The sequence below is a fragment of the Homarus americanus genome, unplaced genomic scaffold (genome assembly GCF_018991925.1).
Source record: "Homarus americanus isolate GMGI-L3 unplaced genomic scaffold, GMGI_Hamer_2.0 scaffold47254, whole genome shotgun sequence".
In the NCBI taxonomy this organism is placed as follows: Eukaryota; Metazoa; Arthropoda; class Malacostraca; order Decapoda; family Nephropidae; genus Homarus; species Homarus americanus.
The window spans coordinates 9,654-31,171 of record NW_024738685.1 but is presented as its reverse complement, the minus strand read 5'-3'; the positions used below and the strand labels follow the sequence as shown (position 1 = coordinate 31,171).

The window sequence follows — 21,518 nt, the reverse complement described above, 5'->3', positions numbered from 1 at the left end:
CAAAGGTGACCATGTGACCAACCCGACTGGTGGTGTTGCCTGCAGACCAACATAATAATCACAAACCAGTTGATGAGGAACCTTTTGAGAAAACTTGTAAATCTATCTCTTTAAAATCTTCCTTAATCCTCATTAGACATCCTGCGTCATGCATTAATTACAGTACAGCCAGAAAATGGATAATGTATTGTAAACTGACAATGAGTTGTGATAAGATTTTTTTTTTGTAAAGGAACCTGATATATCTGGTTATTGCAGGTACCTGATATATCTGGTTATTGCAGGTACCTGATATATCTGGTTATTTACAGGTACCTGATATACCTGGTTATTGCAGGTACCTGATATATCTGGTTATTGCAGGTACCTGATATATCTGGTTATTGCAGGTACCTGATATATCTGGTTATTGCAGGTACCTGATATATCTGGTTATTGGAGACGATTCTTAAACAAGGCCACCACACACGTACTTGGTATTAGGTACTGCAACATGTCAACAATAGTCGAATTTGTCCATACTTAATTTATCATCCTAGTGAGATCAACCACAGCAACCTTCTTGACTCAAACTGTGGTGAGGGTGACTACGTGTGAATAAAGGCAGACCTTAGCGAGGTCTGAGTAACCAGAGAAGAACGCGTCAAGTGAACGTCCTCCAGAGGTCACATAAGCGTGTTGCCCCTTTTCTTTGTCGCCATTCTCTCTGACTTTGACATATTAATAATAGACCTCTCCTGTTGATGGTTGTTGACCCCAAGTCGCTATATATTTCCACCCCATCCTACAGTACACTTCTACAGTACTACAATTATACCGTGTATTTGCTATATACTCTTGCAAGCAGTTTATACTAAATTGTTTGGAAATAGATTTTTATGTAAGCTACGAATGACCGGACGCAATGAAAAGGCTGAGCTGTGATTAGTAAGAACTAATTTGGTAATTGATCTGGTTGAATACACAGTTAAGTTACTAGTCTCCGGCAAAGTGTGCTTTACATATATGCTGACAACGTACCGAAGGGTGTACTGTAAAACGCCAGGTGTTACCAGTACGTTCTGTGATTGTATTTACGACTCTTCTAATTCTCACTGGTCTTGTAGCGATGTGTCCAATAAGGTTTAATCTAGACCTGACATGGCAACAGTGTCCACTTCCGGTTTTTTTTTTCGTAGAGGATTATATTTTATACTCTCGGCGATTTCACTTACCACTAGTCTCCCAACTGTATTCCTTACATTTGGTTCGGTATTATACACATTATAATTATTACAGGTTGGAAAAAATGTCCCCCCGAGTCCTAGCCTAAGCTAACGGGGAAGTCGGCGTGGAGAGGTGGCACCCTCCTACTCACCCCCCTTCCTGGTCCCTCCACCTCCCTCTCAACCCCTTATCTACCCCCACCTCACCCATCACGAGCCCTCCCAGCCCCTTCCTGTATTCATCCTTCCGCCTCCCCAACCAACTCTCTGTACTACCTCCCCTCCCCTTCCGGTGCCGTTGACCCATGCCCAACCCATGGCTCAGCCTGCATACCCGGCCACCACCACCGCCTCATCATTTCCAGTTGCCTGCCTCGCCTTCTCCCACCACCACCACCACTACTTTCTTGCCAATCTCCACCTCACCCTGTTGCCTCGCCTACTCTCACCACCAACTCCGTCTCGCTCCTTCCCACCTTGCCGACCCTCTCCACAGTGCCTCCACCCTTGCCCCTGCACCTCCAACCACCAACACCTCCTCCTCCTCCTCCTCCCTGTCACCTCTTCCCTTTACAACCACAAGTATTGTATATCTATATATTCAGTAACTGTTGTCTAGTGTGAAACTTGGAGATTATTGTTCTGTGCTTGACAACATTACACGCCCTAGCATCACGATAATGCACTTCTCTGTTCAACTCTCACCCATCCTTAAAGAAGAGGAAAGATGGTAATGTCGGAAAAGAAGTGGGAAATCACGAATGGATATGAAAATCAGGAAAACAAGTGTATAAGTCACATAGAAAAGAGCCATCCACTACACGCTGAGGGAAGGTAACATAAAACACGGTGACAGCGTAACTAACAACACAAGGACACAGAAAAAGACACCTGCCAGCCAGCCAGCCGATGCCGTACATGACATGATGAAGGTTGAGAACAGGAGGACACAGCAAAAAAAATATAATAATAATAATAATTCGTACAAAATATCAAGAAGTGAAATCATCAGGAAACTGAATGCCGTAGAAAACACAATATTGCCAGAAAGACATAAACGATGCGCTAGAAAAAAGAAAGTCAGGAAAAGGACGAGAACGTCAGTATGAAAAAGAGAAAGTACTTGAACGTACCAACACAGAGGACGACAATCCACAGTAGCGAACAAAGAGGCCGCGTGGAATACTAAGTTTCACGAGAAACAATAGTGAACCACCAGACAGTGGGAAGCTGTCAGGGACAAAAACAAGGAAGTCCTTCGACACCTTGGGATTCTTAAGAAGCTGTCACTTGCCAGCAGGGAAGGTTTAGACTCTCCAAGGAGCCGTGGGACTATTGTCAGAAACAACAGGGCGCGCCCCAAGACACAACTATAGTTGAAACATTTCGCTTGTGTCACATGAGAAGGGACGATCTGAGAAATTCTGAGGAAGGGGATGTTGTCAGGCATATTAAGACCGGAAAGACGCCTCAAGGTCCCGTAAGAAATTTCCACAAGCAAAAGGAAATCCGCAAAGCATTTTGAAGTTAATAGTTGTGTTTAAATAGTGTTTAAATTCTCGTCTATAGGACGATGTCAATTTACACATCGTGTCGAACATCACCAAGTAGTCGTAGAAAGTCTTGGCAGCATGACGCGAGTGTGGGTAGAGCAACAGTCCTCACACACACACACACTAATATCCCTTACTAAACTCCATTATTCCTACTACCTTCACATGATATCATCACCACCCTCACACCGTCACACACACATTACCACCACTTTCCCACCGTCATTCCCAAGCGCGTCCGCGTCCGCACACACTACTAACATTGTCCTATCACCTCCACCTCACACTCCTACAATACACACACTACTACGTCTCTACCATCATTATCCCCCCAACCACCCTTCCACACACACCACCACCCCTCACCCACTACCAACCTCCTTCCACACACCACCACCACCCCTTACTACCAACCACACACCACCACCACCCCTCACCCACTACCAACCTCCCTTCCACACACCACCACCACCCTTACTAACCACACACCACCACCCTCACCCACTACCAACCTCCCTTTCCACACACACCGCCACCACCCTTACTACCAACCACACACACACCACCACCCCCACCCACTACCAACCTCCCTTCCACACACACCACCACCTCACCCACTACCAACCTCCTTCCACACACACCGCCACCACCCTTACTACCAACCACACACCACCACCACCCCACCCATACCAACCTCCCTTCCACACACCACCACCACCCCTTACTACCAACCACACACCACCACCCTCACCCACTACCAACCTCCCTTCCACACACCACCACCACCACCCTTACTGCCAACCACACCACCACCACCCCTCACCCACTACCAACCTCCTTCCACACACGCCACCACCCCTCACCCATCACTCAACCCCTTCCACACACCGCCACCACCCTCACCACTACCAACCCCTTCCACACACACCACCACCCCTTACTACCAACCTCCTCCACACACCACCACCACCTCACCCACTACCAACCTCCTTCCACACACACCACCACCAATTCCCTTACTACCAACCACACACCACCACCACCCTCACCCACTACCAACCTCCCTCCACACACCACCACCACCCTCACCCACCACCAACCCCTCCACACACACACCACCACCCTTACTACCAACCTCCCTTCCACACACACACCACCACCACCTCACCCACTACCAACCTCCCTTCCACACACACCACCACCACACCCCTACTACCAACCACACACCACCACCACCACCCTCACCCACTACCAACCTCCCCTTCCACACACCACCACCACCCCTCACTACCAACCACACACCACCACCACCACCCCTCACCCACTACCAACTCCCCTTCCACACACACACCACCACCCTTACTACCAACCACACACACCACCACCATCTCACCCACTACCAACCTCCCTTCCACACACACCACCACCCCTTACTACCAACCACACACACCACACCCCTTACACCAACCACACACCACCACCCCTCACCCCTACCAACCTCCTTCCCACACACCACCCCTCACCCCACCAACCTCCTTCCACACCACCACCCAGCTATCATCCTACATTTCCTTCCCTTAATTTAAATTTCATAACTTGTACACAAAGAGATAGATTGAATTGACACAGAGATAAACAAAGAAAGATGGAGATAAACAGGATGATAACTATTTAAAGAAAGATAGAGAATTAGAGAGAGAGAGATAAACAAAAAGAAAGATAGAGAGACAGAGGGTAAGCTAGACCGTCCTCGCCAAGTTCAGGAGCTGTGGGTCTCTTGGCAAAAAAAACTGCATTCCTCTGTTTCCTGCAACTCGACCCAGGGAGGGAAGGACAGAGGAAGGGAAGAAGTGAACTAAGGACGGATTGAAGGATAAAGAAGAGATAGAGAAGAGGGGTATAAGGAAGAGAAGGAGGAAGTGTTAGAAAGAGGAAAAAAGGAAGGAAGGAAGAAGACGGTCCGGAAAGAAAAAAAAATGAGAGTTGTAGGGAGGAAGGAGTGTGAAATTGAGTCGGAGAAAATAAATGTACTGAGAGAGAGAGAGAGAGAGACTATCTCCCATCACTACCACCATTCAATAGAACACAAACTGTATTTTCGTGACAGCAAGAAGATCATCAGCAACAGGAAGACTGTGGCCAATTAGTGAGTCAGCGGAAGGAGACGATACGTAGTTATTGTACAGTGGAAGGTGAGAGAGGGGTGGGGGGGAGTGTGAAGTGGAGGGAGTGGTGAGGGAGTGGTGGTGAGTGGAGTGGTGTGAGTGGAGGTGGTGGTGGGGAGGTGGTGGAGAGTGGTGTGAGTGAGTGGTGTGGAGTGGTGGGGGTGTGGTGGTGAGTGGGTGGTGAAGAGTGGGTGGTGAGGAGTGGGTGGTGGGGAGGTGGTGGTGGGGGATGAGTGGTGAGGTGGAGTGTGGGGAGGTGTGTGAGTGGTGGTGGGGATGTGGTGGGGGAGGTGGTGGTGGGAGTGAGGTGGGGAGTGGTGGAGTGGAGTGTGGGTGGTGGAGTGGTGGGGAAGTGGTGGTGGGAGAGGTGGTGGGTGTGAGTGGGTGGTGGGTGAGGTGGTGAGAGAGGTGGTGGGAGGTGGGTGGTGGGGTGAGGTGGTGGGGGTGTGGTGGTGGGAGGTGGGTGGGTGGTGGGGTGGTGGGTGGAGGGTGTGGGTGGTGGGTGGTGAGGTGGGTGTGGGAGTGGGTGGTGGAGTGAGGTGGGGTGGTGGGTGAGGTGGTGGGGGTGGTGGGAGGTGAGAGTGGTGGGGGTGTGGGTGGTGGGGGAGGTGGTGAGAGTGTGGTGGGGGGGGTGGTGTGGTGGTGGGATGGTGGTGTTGAGGAGGTGAGAATGAATAGGTGATGGTAATGAGAATCAATACAATATATATATATATATATATATATATATATATATATATATATATATATATATATATATATATATATATTATATATATATATATATATATATATATATATATATATATATATATATATATATATATATATATATATATATATATATATACACACACACGAGTATATTACCGCTCGCAATTTATGTATCAAAATCGTGTATTAATTATCGGAATCTGGAAACAACACCAGAGATATTATCACACAGGCGGCGCAAGTTAATTGAATCCGGCGTTTAGTATCCTGGCTAATTACTTTACCAGAAGTGAACACAGCCAGCTACCATAAACATAATGAACGCACACACTTCCAAGCCTGCCACCTCCAGATTGCATATACCCATGAATGAGCGCAAATTGAAGTACGAATAACAGTAAGCAATCCAGGTCAGCCGTAGCCTGGATGAATGGATACATTTGTTATAATTATGAAGTATTTTATACGCGTATATATATATATATATATATATATATATATATATATATATATATATATATATATATATATATATATATATATATATATATATATATATATATATATATATATATAAAATCAACCACAAATAGTGACACTACTATCAGGGTGCAATGTGCTGGAATACAGTATATTGCCAAAGATTAAGCAGCCTTCGCCGAATAACATAACGTAATGTAAGGATAAAAGTATTGTTGACAACTCTAAATAAATACTGCCATCTTTATCATAATATTTGTCACTTCATGATAACATCATTTACATCTGTTTTTCTGGCCTTACATTTAGATGTGCAATATGTCAGTACATGATTACTATGGCGATAAACAATACCATAACTATATTTCATTACCCAGGAAACAGCAGAACTGATCCAGAGTTTCCTATATTGTTGTAGTAAACAAATTACAATAATAATAATAATAATAATAAATATTCATCAGCGGCAGCAGCGCAACAGGTAATGCACAAAGCGTGAAAAAACACTTTCTCTTCAATACACCTTTTACTTTTGAAAGTTAACACAGCTGCCTCAGTGATCGAGGGATTGGTGTAAACTAGCAAATATATTTTGCCAAACGCGGATATAGTGTAGCCATAGACGTTGACATTTATTTAAAAGCGTGGGAGAGAGGATGGACTTGCCCCCCTCCCCCATAAGAACGTAAGAACATAAGGAGTCTGCAATAAGCCGGTTGGCCTGTGCATGGCAGCTCCTGTCGAGAGTTACTACCACTCTCTATCATCCATGAATATCCAGCCTCTTTTTGAAACTTTCCAGCGTTCCAGCACTTACTACAAAGTTGCTAAGCTTGTTCCACTCGTCCACCACCCTATTTGTGAACCAGTTCCTTCCTATCTCCCTCCTAAACCTAAACTTATCCAACTTAAATCCGTTGCTCCGAGTCTTATCCTGCTCGGATATTATAAGAACTTTATCTATATCTCCTGTATTGATTCCTTTCACCCACTTAAATACTACTATCACATCTCCCCGCACTCTTCGTCTTTCTAGGGAATGCAAGTTTAGTTTCTTTAACCTATCTTGATATGGTAAGTTTCTAAGTCCCGGAATCATTTTCATCATTCTTCGCTGCACCGACCCCAGTGAATTGATATCCATTCTATAATATGGGCACCAGAACTGAACCGCATAATCGAGATGTGGCCTGACTAGCGCAAGATATAGTTGCGATAAGACCTCTGCACTCTTATTACTTACACTTCTAGATATAAAACCTAATACTCTGTTTGCCTTATTTCGAACATTAACGCACTGTTTTCTAGGCCGTAGGTCCGGGCTTACAAGTACCCCTAGGTCTCTTTCACAAGTCGACTTATCTAGGTTGATGTCGTTAAGGCTGTATACATTGACAGTATTTGTTCTTCCAATATTAAGTACGCTGCACTTGCTGGTGTTGAATTTCATTTGCCATTTTTCACACCACCCTTGCTGTTTATTTAAATCCTCCTGTAGTGCATTTGCATCCTGCCCTGAATTAATCTGCCGCCCTATTGTGGTGTCATCCGCAAACTTGCTCATGTCGCTGCTGATCCCAGTATCTAGATCGTTTATGTAGATTATGAACAAGAGTGGGCCTAGTACTGACCCCTGGGGAACCCCACTGGTTACACAGCCCCACTCAGATTTAACACCATCTACGCTGACGCTCTGCGTTCTATCGGTGAGCCATGATTTTATCCAATTTAAAACTTTCCCCTCGATACCGTGAGCCTTAATTTTTCTCAGAAGCCTCTGATGCGGTACTCTGTCAAATGCTTTGCTAAAGTCTAAATAAATAACATCGTAATTTTCGTCATTATCTACTACCTCGAAGACTTTCCTAAAAAACGTCAGCAGATTTGTTAGACAAGATTTTCCTTTTGTAAACCCATGTTGAGAGTCGTAGATTAATTTGCTTTTCTCTAAATGCGATCGGATGCTATCTGCTATAATTGATTCAAGAAATTTCCCCACTACTGACGTCAAACTGATCGGCCGGTAATTTGACGCTGATGCTCTGTCTCCCTTTTTGAATATGGGTACTACATTCGCCTGTTTCCACAAGTCTGGCACAACTTCCTGACAGACTAAATGTTGTCTTAGTTGTTTATTGTGTTTCTGGGAACCTCCTTTATTTATGAATGTATAGACTATAAGCCGCAATAGTCTGGATTAGGATAGCCCCCACACGTTTCTTTCACCTAATGATTCAACGCCTTAACGCTACCTGGGGGGATCAGGTTAAGTTAGCATTATGGTGATTAATGTTAAGATGAAATAAGCTGGGGAATAATCTGCAGGTGTTCCTTATATTGTTAAATGATAATATTTCTGCCAGTAACCATTTAGCCGATAATAATGAATACCCTCATCAAGGTAGAAAACGGTTCCCACAAAATAATGATTTCACATTGTTGCGCCACTTCTATGTTATTCTTGTATCACCTGTTTTATTATGCATGTACGTGCATAAGGCTGGAATTTTGTAACAGTGTACATTAATTTGAATCTGGGTTTTTAATCCCAGAAAAACAATGTTTATTTGGTCCGATTATTTTACTTTACTTACTTTTACTTTTATCCTCTTCGCCACTGATCGGCTTGTTAGCCGCTTGGGCGATCGGTCACGTCTCTTTTCCTTTATATTCTTCACCAAAAGGTCGGCTCGCTAGCCGCCCGGGCGATCGGTCACGTCTCTGTCACGCACTGTTGGCAAATACTGGGCATGCACCGGCTCCTGAATGTACCTGAACCCGCTCCAGTGTTGGTCAAGTCTGGTCTTGAAAGAGCTCACACTCGGTGCCGTCACAACACTCTCTGGTAGATTGTTCCAAGAGTTTACAACCTCACTCCGAAAAAGTTTGCCCTCACGGTTTTCTGGACTTGCGGCTTCTTCAATCTTGAGCTGTGACCCCTTGTGGGGCGAGCGTCCGCCAGCTCCAAGTAAGGACACTCAACTGAGTAGTGCCCCCTGAGATGCTTATAAACCTCAACTAGGTCCCCCCTTGCCCGTCTGTAGTATAAGCTAGGCAAGTTCAGGCGCTCCAATCTCTCAGGGTAGCTGAGATGCCGAAGTGCAGGCACCAGTTTGGTGGCCCTCCTTTGAACATTTTCAACCAACTGACAGTCCCTAGCATATCTCGGGGACCAGATGGGGTGACAGTACTCCAGATGGGGAAGCACTTCACTCCTGAAGATCGTCACGAGGGACGGACCGTCTAGATATCTGAACGACCTTCTTATAAGACCCAATAATTTATTTGCCTGATTTACCTTCTTCTCACAATGGCCCGAGAACTTCAGCTCATTGTCAACATACACACCTAGGTCCTTCTCACACACAGTTTCAACTAGTACATTTTCTTCATCCCGTTGGGACATATGGTATGCCTCCTTACCGTTGGTACGCCCCAGGTGCATCCTCTTATAACCCGTAAACAGTTATTTTAAATTGTGATCATTACCGATGCTTTTCAAAGAGTTAAAAGTTAACGAGATAAATTATATGGCACCACGACTGTCGTCTGGTTAATATAACGATCCTCGATATTTCTTACTGGTAACCGTCCATCTCCGCCACGATGACTCGTTTGTTTCAACCTTATTATAACAAGACAGTACAAAACACTGACAAAACTACTTAACAGTTTCTTACTACTGCCGTGAACAAACTTCAACTAGCTCGTTCCTCTAAGTCTTAACGCGGCTCAGGTAGTATTTGTCCCAAAACCGTCTAATGTATATTCTCTGGGTCCCACAACAACAATTATCACTGAAATAAAACTGCATTATGTGTATAAAGCATCGTCATTCCACTCCAGCATTCCTGTAAAACTGGTTCTAAACTTTCATTCTTGGTCCTAGAATGAAAGTTTAGAACCATGTTGTAAAAAAGGGACACCCACAGCTCACGCCCTTGCACCACGAGGCCTACTACATGCCCACGATACCCAACCGTTGTAACTAGAGGGAAAGGCAGGAAATTTGAGCTTGTGTTCTGTAAAACTTTCAGCAGGGAATAGTTGCCAATTCGTTATCATTCGTCACCCACTGAGGGGCACCAGATACCCTACACCAAGAACCACGAGATAAACTCCACCCCCATAGAAGTAACTGGCCACTCAGAATATATTCCTTACAGCAACAAGAAAATGTTAGCTATGGAGTTCAGTTTTGCTTGGGTTGTGTTGATAAGCTTGGGTAATCCTGCGGGCGGTTACTATGGGCGCGGTAAACTTAGTGTAATTTCTCTTTAATGATACGGGTATATAGTGAAGCTCACCAAGGTATACTTAGCTAGTAATAGGGACAAGACATATAAACTCATATTGAATTGAATTGAACAAAAATACACTTAGAAAACCCCCAGGATGTTACAATATTGAAAGAAAAAGCAAACTCTCTTTAAATAATATAATATTCATACACAAAATAAAGTAAGTAAAGCCTTTCAATGTTACAAGTTTAAGTCACTACAAAGTGTGACTTTCCTCAGCTGAGGTTACTTTTTTTATTAGGCTGAGCTGAAATAACGATATATCGTTATTACCGTAGTAGTTTCACCGTTATTTACATTATCCAAGAATCTTTAGAAATCATTACGCTTCGTAGGACGGCTTCTAGGGTGTAAGAACGGCACCCGGGGTGTAAGAACGGCCCCCCTAGTGCCAAAACGGCACCCGGGGTGTAAGAACGGCCCCCCTAGTGCAAAAACGGCACCCTGGGTGAAAGCACGGCCCCCCTAGTGCAAAAACGGCACCCTGGGTGTAAGAACGGCCCCCTAGTGCAAAAACGGCACCCGGGGTGTAAGAATTCACCTGCCCCAGGTACAACAGCATCTGGGGATGTAACCGTGTAAGAACAATGGAGGAAAATGGCTCCTTGTGTATTTCGACAGACTGTAAGAGCAGCAGTCAAGGTTGACCCATGACATCAGAAGGTGTTCGCCCTCCCCCAACAAATGAATGACCTCATACTCCACACCCTCTTTCCCAGTCAGACTCGTTTCATACAACGGTATTATAGTTTTAGTCCACAAATTGTACATCATTTTGAAGTGATGAGTGATGAACCATAATTCACAAGGAAAATTGTAGAAATTCGTCAGGCCACAGCGTACACAACCTTTCAATCAAATTACCGTCATTTAAATCGTTCAGTCACATAAGTCATTCTACTTAAATCACCAATATCATCCTATTTACAGTATTTATAAATAAGACAGAAAAATTAAGACACAGCTTATACACAATTTAGGTTATCAACAACATATTACATTAACCCATTATTACAGTGACATCCATAGGTAGCCTAATGCCCACAGTATCTGGTAAATTATGAAAGTTGTTGTTTAGAGTAGATATAAGACGATATATACGAAGCTCAAAGATCCTACACCTACCGAACATATATTATAAGAACAAGAATGTTAAAACAGGCTCCAACGTAAAACAAAACTAAAGAGTAAAAGGCTATTAAAATCTCCAGCTCGGTTGAAAATATATCATAGCAACAGTATAAGTAACTGCATTTTAATATGAAATTAATTATTAAGCCACATGGCAATCAGTCACTTCATGCTTTTTATTTTGTTGGGTAAAAAAATTGACTTCATCTACGAACTCATTAAATCCTTATAGCACGAAGGGCAGGGTAAGGATTAGAGAAACTGGGTTATGTACGGTTAAGCTGTGCGCCTCCAAGCTGACTGACCCATGCCTGTCTGTATTGAGATCACTTTGAGATAACGAAAGGACATATAACCCTTACCTTCTAAGTGATAGACATTCATATTCCTGTTGATTCTGCTACTCAGCACCATTCGTTATATCATCTTCGGCGGGACACCATCACTCAACAAACCCCAAATAACTTGCACAACCGACCAACACGCCGCTAGGCAATTTAACGAGAGAACGCAACCCAGAACCGCTCCACACTACGACTCTCAGTCGACTGAGCTGAAGGTTGAACAGCCACTGACTTGGTCGGAGGTCTTGACGGCAACACGACCCCTCTCACGCTACCCGACTCCTCGCGGCCTCAGCCCCTCTCCTACTCTCCCTCCCCACTTTGCCAGGATATTCTTACCCCCGACTCCACACAACAAACTCACTGATTTTTTCACAGTGAAGTTACTTTTCAATTCTTTGGTGCCTGATTTTCACATTGCTTCCTTCGACTTCTCCCCTTTCCTTCCCTCTCTCCTCCCTACCACTACACATGTTGTCAGGACGCTTACATCGAACAGATGTTATACAGCGAAAATTGTCTGTTTCCTGTCGTTACTGTAAATTGTTGATCGCGAATACTTTTATCATTGTGGGCTTTGATCCATTTACAGACCATTCCTTACCTAAGTGAGCAGGCCACCTTCCTGCTCCACTATTGTATACTGCAAACCCCTCGTCCAAACATCACAGGTTTCCTCTGGTTTCCCCTTTAAATCAACACTGTACAATAAGTTCATAACAAAGTAACAAAGAACGAACCAACCACCCGAACGGCTAAAAAAAATAAATAGTAGGCTTGATAAGGAGCGTTATTGGTTTGATGCTGGAGAAATAAACCCTCAACGTTGACTCATACCATATAATTCGGTCAAAACCTGTCAAAGAACAATTCACATATAACAAATGCTGTTATCTCAGGACACATAGTATGAATAATACAATCAATATACAGTACATAGCCTGTTAACATCTTAAATATAACCCACATGTTATAACTGTTGATAGATCAGGAGACAATTTGTATAATATGATCAAATTACAGTACATAAATATACTTATTAAAGTTATTTAGGATTTCTTAGCAGATTCTAATACTTCACGATCACTCACGTTTTAGGGTCTAGTGGGCTGAACCAACGTGTTGTCTGTCCTGTAGAAATCTGTAGACTACCTTCGAGGGCAATCCGAGGGCAATCTCAGCCTGGAGGCGAGGTCCATCTGTTTCGTATTAAAACACCTCAGCAAATTCGTCGTCAACACTATATCTCTTCTCTCTCTCTCTCTTCTAGTTTATCATACTGTGGCGGTAACAGTATTGATAGAATTGTTTTTACAGATCTGTCTAATGGCATGCCATCAATTTAAATTGGCTACCAGGGTGTCTCATAAAAATGCGAGCATACTGCTTTCAAACTTTCGTGCAGCTCTCGTGAATACCTGTATATTATAATCTTTTCCTCGTGTGAAACCTCGTGCATCTTCATGTGAGGACAACGTTTCTCTTGTAATACGAGCATTCATGCGATCTCCATGGATGGGATATCTGTATACATTTTCTCTGTTTACTGTGTTGGGATCTTTGACTCTTTTAGGACCACCATTACTGTGAATTGTGTGTTTTTCTCACTAAGGCTCGTCTCAATTTAAGGTAACTTTCTCTGTATGTTTTGATTTGTTCTGATTTTAGTTTTGTACTTAGATCTCCCGCTCATTTTAGTGGTTTTAAATCGGTAATGCAGTGTAGCTTTGAAAAGTTTTGCGGAAGGTAACGTTTAGAATAATGTTTCGTTTTTCTTGTATACTACCTGTAATTATTTAAACCTTTTGTCTGTTTTCTCGGCTCTGATGAAGAAAAAAAAATTTCCGAAACGTTAGTAATTAAAGAAACCCAACCTAGTCAAGATGTTTGTGTTTTCTCTGGTTCTTCTCTTCATTATCACCCTCCACGCCACACACATTGGACATGAAAAAGAATCGTCGTTCATGGGTCCTTATAGGTCCTCATATCTTCACTACGAAACAATCTGGAAGAAAAGCTACGCGAACGTTTGCTCTTTAATGTTGCCGGCTCAAGAATCACATCATTATCCGTGGGTGTTAGATCAGAGTGGTAGTAGTGATGATGTGGTAGTTTTACTGGGCCACACATTGTCTTGATGATGATGACGTTAACTTCTTCACACTGATTTATGGAGGCCAATCTTCACTTATTTGTTGATAATAAAGAAAAATATGACACTGATGATGATAATAATAATAATAATAATAATAATAATAATAATAATAATAATAATAATAATAATAATAATACGTATAATCATCATTATTTTCATTATTATTATTACCTACCGTTTGAAGTGGGTAATTAGCACAAGACTATTGAACATGATGATTATGATGACGTCTGATGGCAGTGTACATTATATGTATATGACTAAGGCAACACTGAGCTACTGTAGTCCTGAAGGTCGTCTGAAAGAGTTAAAGATTTCACTAACGGTGTAACCGACAGATAACCCTAGGATATGATAGCACACACTCCAGGTGATGTTAGGAATGTGTACTGAAGAAGTGTAGCCTATAATGTGACCACGTAACATTATTATCAGAGGTAACAGTTTTAAGTTGTTCATGACACGTGCACAGACCAAGCTGACCCAGTACAACTTTTCATTCCTTCCGTTTTGTAGATGAACGAAACTCGCTTCTGTGAGCATGATGTAGCACTTCCAAGCGTGTTGACCTTTGAGAGACGACTAGGCTGGACTGGGTTCTGTACAGTTACAGAGCTCTGAGCATGTGTGCGAGCGCTACATACCACCGCTCGATTACCACATATTTAGGATCATATAAACGAATAAAGGTCTGGACACGGATATAAGTAATATGTGTAAGCAAGCAAGCAAGCAAGCTCTCCTACCCGCATAAAAACAGGATATGATTTACCTCCTAAAATAGCATCGCTCCCCATGATACTGTACAGTTAGATGGCTTGGGATAGTTCACTGACAGTTATCATGGTAAATCTTGGTTTTAGATTGTTGACTTTTTCTTCATCAAAAACATAATTGATTCCTGACAGTATTATTTTTCACGTATAAAAATGCCTTGGGTGATGTAGAAACCATGTATTTGTAGTATGATCGTTGTATCTTTGTAAAAAAAAAATATCTTTTCTCCTTTACATGTTACCCAACCTTGTGGCCTTTTATTTAATGATTCTCTTCCCCTTCTCAGCTTTGCATGTAAAATCACTCATTATACCTAAACGTCACAGTTTTTTTGCCTCCATTAAATCTTACATTGTCTAAGATATCTTCTCCTCGTTTCCTATAAATTATTGCCAATTCCATGAGTTTCGGAGTAAACTTGACTAATTCAACTGTCTTACACTGTCTAATAGCCACCTTCTGCTTTATAAAACTACCAATACCTCTATCTTGTTCACTACCTTAATATTTGAAATTACATTCTTTTCCATTAGTGGTATTCAAACCTGTCCATCTTTCTTCACGTAATGGTAGACTGTCGCACTGTAACTTTTTAATCTTCCTGTAATCGTCTGCATACTTCCCGCTATCATTTTGTATCCTCACATTCCAGGTTCCCCTCTCGAGGTTATGGCTGCTCAGTTTTAAGCTCTCTGGGTTGTTGTTTAAGGTCAAAGACTCTAAGGTTCAGACAATACTTCTACTTGCTCCTCCCTGTAAATGGTGGTACACTGACTAAAGTGTTTCGGGGTTATTCCCAAAACACTCCAACCTTGCAGTCCTCAAACACTCCCATTCTCAAAACACCTCCTTGGTATTATTTAATCACTTATAGACATTCCCAAACATATCAAGTGCAAAGCTAGAACCAAATTAACAGACCTAATATATAATAATTTAAACGAAATGAACAGATTTTTGTGCATTTTTAGTCATATGAATGGAAAAACAAACATTTAGATATTTATTTAACTGTGGTTGGAGAGGTTGACGAGCTGGTGATGTGAGTGATGAGATACTGTTATGATGTGCTGCTTATTCCAGAAGGTCGCGTGTTGCTGTTGTGGTGGCTTAATATGTTCTGGTGTTTCCTTGTGGAGCGTCATTACTGCTTGCGGTAACAGGGGCACTACACCACGTGAACACCACACCACCCCGTGTCTCCATGACCACTGAGGACGAGTCAATACACCACGTGGTCTACGTGAACCTCACATAGTAGGGCAAGAGAGCAGCCCGGGCCATCAACTGTAAACTATAATTTGTATGTTCAATTCATGTTCCTTCTCCTTTTAATAATGAAAACTTTTGCAAAACGACCCACCCACACCATATCCTAGTATGTAATAAGTCATTATCATTATTATTATTATATGGCGGGCAGGAGGGAAGATCCTGGATCACACAATGGCTGTAAGTGGTCAACAATTAGTACTGTACGGGAGAGCAGTCAAGCCAGTACCGGCCAGTCCCCCAGCATCTATAGTCGGTATTGTACCTTCATGCTCCGTCAGTGTGTGTGTGTGTGTGTTTGTTTCTAGTATGTCCTACATGCCCTTTGCATGTGTTTAACTGTGTAGCTGGTGTGTGTGTTCTTGTGTACGTCTGATGTGTGTGTGTTCTTGTGTACGTCTGCTATGTGTATGTGTATGGAAGTAAACTGCACACTTTAGACGTCTGAACATCTGCAGGTTTTAGGATCTTATACATGATACGTTATGCAGATTACATTTCGTCTACGGTAAACAAGAGATAAACTAATGTCCGTTTCTGCTTGTTTATATTGCTTCAAATTCATCTGCAAGTTCGTTTCTATTTACAATATTCTGAATTCTGTTCGACAATCCAAAATCAAAGTCGCTCTGTCGTGTTTCCGGAGACTTACATGAGAAAAATCCCTCAACAGCTTGATCTGAATCCCCGTCTGTGTCTGTCTTAAGAAACAACCATGTAGTATTCGGAGCTCAGAGTGTTAATTAGAATAGAAGGTCAGAGATGATTAAGACTGCCTGTGACCGCTATATTGTCAACCAGAGTAAGAGCAGTGGGTATGACAACAAGCTCTGTGAGTCACAATAACAAGACTTACAACACTCCCGCATGCAGTATTCAGGGATCTGTCAGTGCGGATAATGTGTATCGTGTGTGTGTGTGTGTGTGGTGATGCCAGTCTTATGGTTGGTGGTACAGCGGTATAGTGAGCTTGTTTTTCACTACACGTCTGAGTTAGTCACGAAATATTATGACAACAAGAAAAGGCTTCAGTAACAATGAATAAAGAAGTTTAACAAAAGTCTCAAGAAGGATAAGTAATTAGTCTCTTAATATTATGTACAAACAGTAACTAAACACAGTTACGCACACATACACTCAGAATCGAGTATGACGATCATCCAGCTATGATGCAATGATATGAGTTATTAGGGATGTCACCTTCGTTGGTGAGCTCTGGGGTGACTCGAGAGGTCGATACGGGACCAGCAGTGTCGTCAACATGCACAACAGGACAGCTGCGTGTAGACTGACGGACTTCTCTCCATTTAATCTCTACGTCATCCACACTTAATACCTCAGTCCAGGGACACTGAACAATGCACTGTCCGAAAAGATGCATTGCAGTCAGTAACCGGTTTGCAATAATAATAAAATAATAATAATAATTAACGGTTTATTGAAAAAGTTCTGCAGCCCGAAGACTGAAAATATACATTGGGCAAAAATGACTTATTATATACAAAGACATGGGGTGGGTGGGTCGTTTAACAAAAGCTTTCATTACTGAAACGAGAAGGAACATGAAATGAACATACAAATTATTATAGTTTGCAGTTGATGGCCAGGGCCTGGGCTGGTCATGGAGACATCAGGTGGTGAGGTGTTCACGTGGTGTAGTAACTCGTCCTCGGGTGTTGATATGAAGGACCTCACGTGGTCATGGGGACACCGTATGGTGTGGTGTTCACGTGGTGAAGTAACTCGTCCTCGGGTGTTGATATGAAGGACCATTGACTCTTCAGGCTTCTACGCCCTTGACTCTTCAGACTTCTACGCCCTTAACTCATGAGACATAAAGGCAAGCATGAACTTAGCATGCTTCCGTGTTGGGCGCTGTAAACGCTTCTGCGCTTCACCTTACACAAGGATGTAGGGGAGTGCCCAATAAAAAAAAAACTGTTCAGAACGACACTACCGTCTAAACACAACAGTCGTGTGTGTGCGTGTGCGTGTGTACACGGGAAGTGAGAACAAAACAGGCGAGTGGCTGTGTACCATCTGTTCAGTGCGAGAGGGAAAGTTAGTGGTATGTTCACACCAAATTGTTTATCAATAGCTCGCACAACTATATAATTATTATTAATCACATAATTTATTATTATTATTATAACATTAGTCGTAGTCGTAGTAACAGCAGTAGTAGTAATTAACAATTTACCTTACTCTTTTTACCTAATGGTCACCCACTAGAGGGAGGGGCCAGTGGCCTCCATTGTTCTTGATAATTTTATCATGGATTATTTTGAAGCCAAGTTCTGTTCTTGATTCCACAGCTTGGGCTGGTAGACAGTTCCACACAGCTCTACCACCTTCTGTGTGAAAAAGTATTTTTTTATGTTTGTTCTGCATGATAACATAGAGAGTTTGTAGTTATGTCCTCTCATGCTGGATTGTGGAGATGACATAGTTCTGGAATCATCTCAGTAGCAATATGTTGCACCTTTTCTAGAGATGTTAGGTCTTTCTTGGGGTAGGGATTCCATGCCTGTGTACAGTATTCCAGACTGAGACGTACATGAGATTTATACAGTTGAAGGAGCTTTTACCTATCTTTGTTTTCAAAGGAATGCTTTATTATTCCCAAATCTTCGCTTGCCTTTCTCATGGCTCCCCCCCCCCCCAACTTGTTGCTCTGCCTTCAGTGAATAATCTATCACAACGCCAAGATCTTTCTCCCTTTCTACAGTATCCAGGAAAGTGTTATTAACAGAATAGTAGTGATTAGGGCTGGTGTATCCCACGTGTTCTCATGTAGGGTCTTACATTTTGTAATGTTAAAGAGCATTTGCCAGTCTCGAGACCATTTGAACAACTCATGCAAGTCTTTCTGCATTGTTGCGACAACACCATGACTTGCCTCCTTCCCAAATATCTTCGTGTCGTCCACGAGCTTGACAATTTGGATTGATATATTTTCATCTATGTCGTTTATGTAGATCACAAACAAGGTGGGTCCAAGGAGAGAGCCTTGTGGTTCTCCACTGAGAACCTTTTCCCATTCAGAATGTACTCCATTTATTATCACTTTGTTGCCTGTCTTCGAGCCAGCTGTTAATCCACTTCAAAATCTTGCCTGTGATGACATATACCTGGATCTTAGAGGCTAGTCGTGCATGCGGAACTTTAACAAACGTCTTGGAGAAATCCATGTACAACACATCCACTACTAAGCTTTGGTCCAAGTAGTCTGTTATCGTTTCAAGTAACGTGAGTAAGTTTTTCAGGCAGGATTTTCTTTCCATGAAACCGTGTTGTGATGCGTTGATGAGACTGTGCTCGCTCAGGTGTTGAATTATGGCGTCCTTCAGAATTGTCTCAAGGAGTTTGCGTATATGTGATGCTCGGCTGATAGGCCTGTAGTTTTTTGCTGCACTTTTCATACCCTTCTTGTGTACTGGGGTGACGTTGGCTGATTTGCAGTCCTGAATAAGAATCTTAGTGGAGTGCAAATCTCCTTTGGTACCTCCTTTATCACGAGTGTTACTCGAGTCAGTCCGTAAGTGAGCCCAGACACGGTGCCGTCTCGCAGTTTATTCCAAGAGTTCACAGTCTTTACTCCAAAGTAGTTTGCTTTGATAAATTTCTGTACTTGTGGCTTCTTTATCTTGTTCCAGCCAGAAAGAATTTTAACCCCCAGGAGTGGACCAAAGTATTAAGGAAGGTAACAAACGAGATTTTCGCTCTACTTTCCTCTTGATGATGTCTTCTGTAATTGCTGTCACATTATTATAAATAACAAATTTAGGGCTAAATTATGGATATTCACTGTTTGTAAAATATTTAGAATAAGTTATATAACCACCCCTAGGACATTTAAGTTTCAATTTAGGGAAGAGATGCAATTTCTTGAAATTGTTTATAGAATGTTCTTTCCTCTGAAATACTGTCAGTGTTCCCTAACTACGATTCGATATTTTGAGTCTTTACACTCACACTTGCTGTAATACTCGATACACTGGTAGCTCCTCGCTTCACGCTTCTTGGAGTACATACCAGTGATTCAACTCTAAACGACATGCTCCTTGTCCTCAATAAGGCACCAGCTGTTGTCCGTGGGCACTCACTTGAGGACCATCTGTTCTCTTTATTAAGAATTTCAGGTTACTGTCTTCCTCCACTAACGGGTCACCTTGCCACGTCTGAGTCATTACATAGTGTAAAGGTGAAACCAATGCTTAAAATTATAACGGTAGCGGTACAGTTTAGTTTACCTTAACACCAATTTTGTTTGCAGGAATGCCTTAAAATTGTAAATGAATATATATATATTATCTTACTGTTCTTTTATACCTTCCCTCCTAATTAAAACGAATAAGAGAACAAAAGGGAAACAATAATGGTAATAATGTATAAAGATGTCACTTAGCTATGTATTACTCATATTACAAACAAGAACACGTAAAAAAAAATGTTACCGTATGACGTCAGTTCTTTTAAGACGAGGAAAACGAACCATCCACCTAACAATAAAGTTGGTGGAATGTGAGGTGCGCAGCTGTCTCACTTGTAGGCGTGGATGGACAGCCGTCAAGATGATGGTCACACAATACCAAGGTGCTCATTGATGCTCTGTACTTATTTCCAACCATAGAGAAAACCATTCGCATTTCTAGAGTTATTCCTTACGTTATTTGTATACGAGCTCCTCTGTTCATGACGCACAGAATACTCTTTCTTCAGTACAGTGGTGTAGTGTAGGAAGAGCCCCCCGAACATTATCTTGTATTGCCCTGCCAGGTGTGTTGGATAACTTGTCATATTTCACGAGTGGCTTGAGTTGTTCCCTCCTATAGTCGATGTATTATTCACCGTGGATGATACATGATGACTATTTGTGTATTGAGAATGTACCTCTCTCCCTCTCTCTCTCTCTCTCTCTCTCTCTCTCTCTCTCTCTCTCTCTCTCTCACCTACAGTAAACTGAGGCATAATCTTTACAGGAATGACAGACAGAATATCCCACTTGTTTTAAACTTGTGTAATGTTAAACCAATATTCATGGGAGAGGGTATTCGTGGTCCAGTATTTTCATATATCTGTAGTTAAAGATTGTATAGTGACTTATCTCGTTCAAAATTGATTAAATAAAACTTTAATTTGTATTATTGGTAAGAAAGCCACGTTTACTCCTTCCATGACTGTGATAATAATTCAAGCTCTCTGTCGTCCAGTCTGCATATCAACCCACCCTACACACCCATCCACCATTAACCCACCCTACACACCCATCCACTATTAACCCACCCTACACACCCATCCACTATTAACCCACCCTACACACCCATCCACTATTAACCCACCCTACACACCCATCCACTATTAACCCACCTACCCACCCTGAAACCTTCCTCCAGTACACCCACCATGACCCCACGCAAG

At 42.5% G+C, this 21,518-nt stretch overlaps 2 protein-coding genes across 4 annotated transcripts in view; both read right to left on the bottom strand.

Annotated features, from left to right (window-relative positions):
- The window catches only part of LOC121874310, a 90,119-nt gene extending 77,946 nt beyond the window's left edge, over window positions 1–12,173 (bottom strand). For 2 of the 3 annotated variants that reach the window (XM_042378409.1, XM_042378410.1), the window contains exon 1: window positions 11,912–12,173. Coding sequence is in view for 1 of the 3 variants with exons in the window: in XM_042378408.1 (XP_042234342.1) it covers window positions 11,912–11,963 (52 nt within the window). In the remaining 2 variants the exon portion in view is untranslated. The remainder of the gene's footprint in view (window positions 1–11,911) is intronic. The other variant, XM_042378408.1, reaches the window with a different exon arrangement.
- A 6,346-nt stretch (window positions 12,174–18,519) lies between these two features.
- Window positions 18,520–20,156, bottom strand: LOC121874321. The gene is made up of 3 exons (XM_042378429.1): window positions 20,133–20,156; window positions 19,173–19,561; window positions 18,520–18,643 (listed from the first exon to the last, which is right to left on the bottom strand). Exons 1-3 carry the CDS (start codon window positions 20,154–20,156, stop codon window positions 18,520–18,522), a joined length of 537 nt encoding a protein of 178 aa, XP_042234363.1.
- Window positions 20,157–21,518: the final 1,362 nt, after the last annotated feature.